The 8,083-nt window shown below is 38.8% G+C and overlaps 2 protein-coding genes across 2 annotated transcripts in view; both read right to left on the bottom strand.

Moving 5' to 3' along the window:
- Positions 1 to 1,511: 1,511 nt before the first annotated feature.
- LOC101295918 lies at positions 1,512 to 2,147 on the bottom strand. The gene has a single exon (XM_004300781.1). The coding sequence runs from the start codon at positions 2,145 to 2,147 to the stop codon at positions 1,512 to 1,514; it is 636 nt and encodes a 211-aa protein (XP_004300829.1).
- Positions 2,148 to 3,899: 1,752 nt separating this feature from the next.
- The window catches only part of LOC101294558, an 11,435-nt gene continuing 7,251 nt past the window's right edge, over positions 3,900 to 8,083 (bottom strand). The window contains exon 2 of the mRNA XM_004298793.1: positions 3,900 to 4,251. Coding sequence (XP_004298841.1) covers positions 4,036 to 4,251 — 216 coding nt within the window. The 3' untranslated portion in view covers positions 3,900 to 4,035. The remainder of the gene's footprint in view (positions 4,252 to 8,083) is intronic.

The raw sequence follows: 8,083 nt of genomic DNA, 5'->3' as shown, positions 1-8,083 counted from the left end.
ATGCTCATAATGAAGAAGAAGAAGTCTGCCAATATGGACTGCACCGTAGCTTTTGATTTGTCCACAAAGACTGTCAAAAGTTTACAATGCAAGTGAGTGTTGAACTACTACTTTGGAGCTCTAAACTAGGCAAGTTCATCTATTGGATTGCGAATGATCAAGATTCAAGACTTGTTCTTGCTTTGTTGATTTATTTCATTCTTTTTGTTTCTTTGATACTTGGATTTGTTATATGATGTCATTTATTCATTGATTTTTTTACCCAGAGGCCACTGTATATCTTCTTTACCTTCTGTAACATTATTGAATATAGAATATTAGACAGATCCTTGCTTTCTATCAACCTATAACTAGCTCCTAGATCAAGGCTTTAACTTCAGGAAACTGGTTATGGGGCATTATAAATCTTTGTTCTTGGACACAAATCACACAATTTGAACAAAACATTAAGGGAAGCTCTATACTTGAAAGGGAAAATAGGGAAACAAAACATGTTCATGAATTAAGAAACAGAGAGAACAGTGAGAAGGAGAGAGTTTGTGACGTACCTGGAGGATGATGACTCTGTTCAGACTGAAGAAGACGAGAATCGGAGGGAAGCGGAAGGTCGGAGGAGTCTGTTTAGTGATTAGGCAAAGCCCTAATCACTGTGGCCGCCATAAGGGAGACAAACGCCAACTCAACTGGGGCTCTCTGTTTCAGATTTTTCGTAACGCTCGAAGGAGGAGGAATCGGAGGGTCCGTTTCAGTTTTGGTCGATCCGTTACATTTAACACCACCACACGTATTCGGCCCGTATGCTGTGGTCACTTTTACTTTTACATTTGTTTGGGGTCGGAAAGTAATCAAGAATCAGAAACAAGTGGAATATGAAATAAAATGAATTAGTTTCGATTTAGGATGGTTGATTTTTAAACATATATTCTCTTTTCGTAATCAAATTCCTTAATACTCATAAATCAATTTCTTATAACTAAGTTATAACTAAGAAGGTGAAACGTATGTAATTAGTAAACATATAAATATTTTTATTCAGAATCATTCTGATTCTTGTATGTGTTAATAAATGTAAGAACTTAATTACCCTGTAACTTTTTATTTCATTTTAAGTAAGTAAACATGCCGTAAATACAAATCGAACGGCATGGGGAATGAGTTTTGAAGAGGGCCTCATGCTTTGTAATAAGCAAGGCGTGCAGGGGCAAAGGTAGCATTACCCAAGACAGTTAGCACTTGGTGATATCATGCTCCTTTTCTTTTACCACTTTTTATTATCTTTGTCAATATAAATGTCACCAAAGACACTTTCAGTTTCTGACTTTAGAGCAACTAGCGGGCATATGTTGCCGTGATCACCAGATCATGTCAAACAAAGACAGAAAAACAACAAAGAGCTCAATACTAATTATAAAAATACCATCCATAAATAATCTACACAAAGCAAAGGCGTCACAAAGAAAAGGAAAGAAAAAAAAATGAAAAAATTGTAGCCAACTGAAGAGCTAATCTCATCACTTGCATTCTAAGCTTTTGACTGTCTTTCCGGACACATCAATTTGAATGGTGCAGTTCATACTTGCAGATTTCTTCTTCTTCATGATCAACATCAACTCCACCTTTCCGGTTAATTTCGCTTCGCTGGTTAGGGTTAACACCCCGCCGCTCAATTCGCTGCTGAGAGTAGAGCTGCTTGGCAATGCAGCTGTATTCAAGCTCACATTCACGTTGATCTTCTTGGTGCCACGCATGCCAGCCTTGCCCTTTGGTACAACAACTGTCCCAACAGGTGCACCTTGGTACATGAATGTCACGACGCCTTGGTCGAACTTGTAAGGACCCCAGTTGGTGTTCTTAACCCTGATTTGGGTGTTGAAGGTTGAGCTGAACGATGTAGTGGAAGAGGTGACGTCTGAGAGGGTGCTTGTGCCGAGTCTCACCTTGGGGGTCTTCACTTTGAGCACAGTGAGACCAAACACAGCCCCGATGGCCATCTGGAACACAATGAAAATACCAATATAAGCAAAGCACTTGATTCTCTTCTTGCGCTTGAGCTCGTCCTCGGACAAAGACTCTCCATCGCTCCTTGTGTAACCGTTTTCCGAAGCCAAAGGGTAAGTCTGGTGTGTCTTCTGACTCTTCTCAGCCATGTTTGTTTTGCTTTCTGATGCAAACGAAACGGAAATGAGGCAGAAGTAGTGTTGTGGGTTTGTTTTGTGATGATGATGGAACTATAGGAAATGAAGGAACTGGTTTGTGATGATGATGAAATGGAACGTATAAGTCTCTGTGTATATATAGGCTTTGGAGATTTGGACAATCTCAATAAGTTACTTAGGCGAATGAGTTTCCTGGAACTTGTATTTCATTTTAGACACAAAACGCGCCCAAAATATGGGATTAATTATCAGTTATCTTAGATAATCGATGACTTTGATGAGGAGGACCGTTTTTCCTACAACAATTGAGAAGTGTGGGCTCTATATTGAAATAAAACTGCAGCAACATCTCATCTTTGATATTCAATTTCATGCCTTGACCATTCCCACGTTTTAAACTCATGAAAGCCAAAAAAAAAATTATATGTAGAAGAGTAGAAGAATAGTCAACTACTCTATACTATACGCGTTACACCTGAGCATTTCCTTGCTTGACGCTTAAATTAACTTGGAGGCGGCTAAGAATATATGTCACGCTGCTGGAGCCAAAATCCCACAAACAATAATAGTTGTAAAAAGTAAGCAAGGGAGAAAGAGAGAGAACAAATGCAGTTTAAGCATTTTAAGCTTTTCCGATTATGGGCGTCGATAGTGAAGCGACCAGAAATCGAAATAAACACAGATCCTGATATCTAAGGAATAGAGAGCTAGCTACAGAACATCAAATTTCTATCAGCATGGGGGGAAGAATCACCGCTCCAACCTCACGGGTGACTTTGCCCGGCTTAGAAAACAAAAAACAAAATAGGGCTATAGAAAATCAAAGATTTTGGCATTAGTCCATTACTTTAAAAATAAATTTTTCAATAAAAACAGTTCCTGACGTTTGGAGTTTTGGGTCATTCGTCACTTTGGTTTTTCCATTTTAATTAGGAAAGTTTTCAAAGTCAATATGATCAATCAAGTGAAAATGTGAATGCGAGTGAAATATCACCGTTATGTGAATGCGAGTGAAATATTTCCGTTCCAAATCAAAACTAAGCCTCCGACTACGAAGTTGTCGACCCCAATGAAGAATGAACAAGCCTGCTCCGCGTCGGCTTAACCGCACGAAGCCTGCCCACGCCGTCTGCCTAGCATGATCAACGACCCACAAAAGGGAGGGTTGCCATTGCCGGAAAAATCCTAAAGTTTTCGCTTCTCAAGGCTGCTTCGAAAGGTTCAGGTGACAGCTCTATCAAAATCTATGAAATAAAATATATGCTATATGTAATGGAAGAAATGTGATCCGCAAACTAGTGAGGATATGAAGGTCCAACTCCATGGGAGCCTACTGCTGAATTTTCTCCAACATTAATTTATTTTGTCGAAAAGTTGATTTTCATCAAAAACCATGGACTATAGCACATACTTTTTGGTAAAAAAAAAAAAAAAAAAAAAGCAATGTTCTCATTTTTTCATAAAAATTTTCTCGCATTTTAGCTCATGATTTTTTGAGCAATTCTCGAACTAACAGAACTAAAAATTCTCAAGCTAATTTTTTATATGATTTTTCAAAATCAATATGACCGAGGAGGTGATCGAAATATAAAAAAGAACCGAGGGTTCTCAGTTTTCATTCAATTTTCACATCTCTAATCGAGTGACTTGCAGATTGATAGTACAAGTTTACTTTGATACATGAAATATGCTCCCATCCCCAAAATCACATTCAGTTAGATCGGTGCCGTGATCGTTTCAAATAAAGACAGAAAAATAACGTGGCTAACCACTATATAGATAAATACCATTTATATATCCACAACAAATCAAATACAAGAAAAAATATAATAAAAAAATCCGTATACAGAGCTATAGCGTGTCTCTGTTTTTTAGTATATCACTTGCATACTACACTCTTGACTGTCGGTCCAGACACATCAATTTGAATGGTGCAGTTCATACTCGCAGACTTCTTCTTCTTCATCATCCCCATCAACGTCACCTTCCCGGTTAACTTCGCTTCGCTGGTCAGCGTCAACTCGCCAGAGCTGTTCAATGCAGCGGTGTTCAAGCTCACACTCGCATCGATCTTCTTGGTGCCACGCATCCCGGCCTTGCCCTTTGGTACAGTGAATGTCCCAACAGGTGTACCTTGGTACTTGAATGTCACGACCCCTTCGTCGAACTTGTAAGGACCCCAGTTGGTGTTCTTGACCCTGATTTGGGTGTTGAAGGTTGAGCTGAACGATGTAGTGGAAGAGGTGACGCCTGAGAGGGTGCTTGTTGTGTCGAGTCTCACCTTGGGGGTCTTCACTTTGAGCACAGTGAGACCAAACACAGCCCCGACGGCCATCTGGAACACAATGAAAATACCAATATAAGCAAAGCACTTGATTCTCTTCTTGCGCTTGACCTCGTCCTCGGACAAAGACTCTCCATCGCTCCTTGTGTAACCGTTTGCCGGAGCCAAAGGATAAGCCTGGTGTGTCTTCTCAGCCATGTTTGTTTTGCTTAATTTTCTGATGCAAACGAAAAGGAAATGAAGGCAGAAGTAGTGTTGTGGGTTTGTTTTGTGATGATGATGGAACTATAGGAAATGAAGGAACTGGTTTGTGATGATGATGAAATGGAACGTAGAAGTCTGTGTGTATATATAGGCTTTGGAGATCTGGACAATTTCAATAAGTTAGGCGAATGAGTTTCCTGGAAGTTGTATTTCATTTTAGACACAAAACGCGTCCAAATCTGTTGATTAATTTGCAATTATCTTCTAGATGATCGATGACTTTGATGGTGAGGACTTTTTAGCCTTTTTCCTGCAACAAGTGAGAACATAAGTTCGTCTGGATATTAAATTCATGCCTGGATTGACCATTCCCACGTTTTAAACTCAGAAAAGAAAAAACGAAGTAAAGAATAAAAGAAATTTATATTTAGTATCTTTTTATTTAAATTTGATCCATATTTTGTTTAAGCTAACAAAGACTTTGTCTTGCAGCAGAAACCAAAACTTCAACTCCTCAAGGAATGCGTTCTAGAAGAGCAGAAGACTTATCAGCTACTCTATACTACGCGCGTTACACTTCAGCATATCCTGGAAGCTTACTTGAACTCGGAGGCGGTTAACTATATATATCAGCGCAGCTGAAGCTAACATTGCCACAAACAACACTTGCTAAAAGAAAGTTTCAGTAGAAAGAGAGAAAACACAATCTAAGCTTTTCCAAGTCACTAAAGGAAATGGCTGAGAAGATCAAACAAGCTGTTGCATCGGTGAAAGGCTACACCAGGAAGGATGAAGAATCTGCAACTTCGCAAACCGATGCGGAGCTCAAACGCCAGAAGAGAATCAAGTTGTTTACCTACATTGGTATCTTCCTTGTTTTTCAGATCATAGTGATGACAGTGTTTGGTCTCACTGTGATGAAAGTCAAGACCCCCAAGTTGAAATTGGGCGATATCAGCATCACAAACTTGAACGCAGCAGCATCCACGCCTTCGTTTGACACAACATTCAACACCCAAATCAGGGTGAAAAACACCAACTGGGGTCCTTATAAATTTGATGAAGGTATCATAACATTCATGTACCAAGGCGTGCCTGTTGGGACAGTGTCAGTACCTAAGAGCAAAGCTGGAATGCGTTCCACCAAGAAGATCAATATGGAGGTGAGTTTGAACTCGGATGCATTGACCGGAAGTTCTACTCTTGGCAATGAATTGAGCAGCGGGGTGTTGACGCTGACTAGCCAAGCCAAATTGACCGGAAAGGTGGAACTGATGCTTATAATGAAGAAAAAGAAAACTGCTACGATGGACTGTACCATGGCAATCGATCTGTCCACAAAGACCGTCCAAAGTTTACAATGCAAATGATGATACTAGCTAGTTCTTGATTTGTTATTTTTTTTCATTCATTATTTTTCCTTGTGACACTGGGATTTGTTGTAAAGCTTTATACATAATGTTAGAAATATTCATATTAATTTGATGATAGTATGTTTAGAATTCCATTCCCCTGTTCTTACTCTGTTTCTTAATCTTTTCATGCGCTGTCCTTACTCTGTAAATACTCTGTTCTCTTATGTAAGTTTTGTATTCTGCTCCCTGCCATCAGTCCATCACTCTAATCTTCATCTTCTTACAAGCTTTCAAAGAAAAGCTTTTGTTTTCCACGCATTTAGAACCTTCATCTCAACACGTTTATTTTATAACCTTGATACATACACATCAAGCTCTTTTTCAAGCTAATATGACATAAAACTGAAGTTTGGTATCTAGGAGTTGAAATGATCTGAAGGAGTTGATATGTTGTATTATACCACGCGTGATGTGATTTGCACTCTTGTTGTTGACTAGAGACTAGTCAAGAAAAGAAGGCTAGAATTTCTTGAATGGGATTGGTGGCTTTACAACGGTCATTTGTTTTTGGCAATTTGTTATTGTTTGCTGGCTAAAGCATCTTGTGCTTCTTGTCCGTTGCTACTCCATTTTCTGGTGATAGTTCGAGTGATGGATACAAGCATATATAAGTTCTATTTTATTAGCATCAGATAATAAGGATTGAATGTAGTTAGAAAAGGCCTACCCGTGATATCATTTCAGTGCTTCTAGTGATTTCATTGGGTTTGCGCCGGCCATTGATAGGGATCTTATCACGAGTAGTATTGAATATGAAGTTATTGAAAGGTCATCAAATAACATGTTCAGTTGTTTACTGATAAAATCTCGAGCCAATTTTTTTATATGATTTTTTAAAATCAATATGACCGAAGATGTGAAATATAAAAAGAAATCAAGGGTTTTCAGTTTTCATTCAATTTTTACATCTCCAATCGAGTGACTTGTAGATTGATAGTACAAGTTTACTTTGATACATGAAATATGCTCCCATCCCCAAAATCGTTAGATCGGTGCCGTGATCATTTCAAATAAAGAGAGAAAAATAACGTGGCTAACCACTATATAGATAAATACCATTTATATATCCACAACAAATCAAATACAAGAAAAAATATAATAAAAAAATCCGTATTTTTCTATATACTATAGCAGGAAGGGAATACAACTGTTCATATCTTTAGTGAATTATGTTTTTACCCTAAGTTTGGGTTAATTGTGTTTCTGCCCCAGTTTGGGTTAAGTCGTTTTTGCTTCCGGTTTTCCATTAATTACACAACTACCATCACCTTCCACATGTTGGGATGCTGCATGTTGTTTCCACGTGGTGCGATCTTTTTATTCCACATAGCTGCTCTGTGTCTCATCTTGAGGTTAATCCCATTCTCCACGCATTTGGACCTCGCTCTCTCCATCTCTTGCGCACGATGCTATTGCTGTCGTTGAACAAAAAGGGTGCCCAAGCTTCTCTCTCTCATGTTCAGATCAAACCCGGGGCAAGCTGGAAGAACATGGATTTGGGTAATTGGTTTTCAGTTTGGTTCTCAATTGATAACTTAGATACCGTTTGTGCTTGGTTTGCCCCTTTTTGTCCTTTGTTTTTGTTTTCAGGAATGTACATGACAGATCATGATTGTCTGTTGGACTTGCAATGGAGAGTGAAGGGTTTGGGTTGCTCTTCTGCAGGAAATCGTGAAAGGTAATATGAGAGATTATTGGGTTTTGATTTGGGGAGGAAGGGTACGAATCTGGGTAGTGGGTTTTCGAATGAATGCTATGATTTCAGTCTAATGAAAATTATACATGAGTACATTTATTTTACTTTCTAAACAGCCTAATTTTTCAAATTCTTGCTTGACAGGCTAATGTGCTTATTAGTCCCATTACTGGTGGTGTAGTTCTTACTTGGCTTATTGGTTCTGTGCAAACAACCAACATTGACCAAAGGTGAGGTTATCAATGTTGAAGGACCTTAATGACAACGTTATCTCCATGTACTTTAATTTTCTTCAAGCCATGGTNAGCCAAGTNAAGGNGCTTCAGTC

Source organism: Fragaria vesca, linkage group LG5, assembly GCF_000184155.1.
Source record: "Fragaria vesca subsp. vesca linkage group LG5, FraVesHawaii_1.0, whole genome shotgun sequence".
Classification (NCBI taxonomy): Eukaryota; Viridiplantae; Streptophyta; class Magnoliopsida; order Rosales; family Rosaceae; genus Fragaria; species Fragaria vesca.
The sequence above is the reverse complement of the archived record's forward strand: the minus strand, read 5'-3'. Positions and strand labels throughout refer to the sequence as shown.

Excerpts from the sequence above, each read along its gene's own strand:
- LOC101295918 (XM_004300781.1), bottom strand. The coding sequence starts at position 2,147 with ATGGCTGAGAAGAGTCAGAAGACACACCAGACTTACCCTTTGGCTTCG.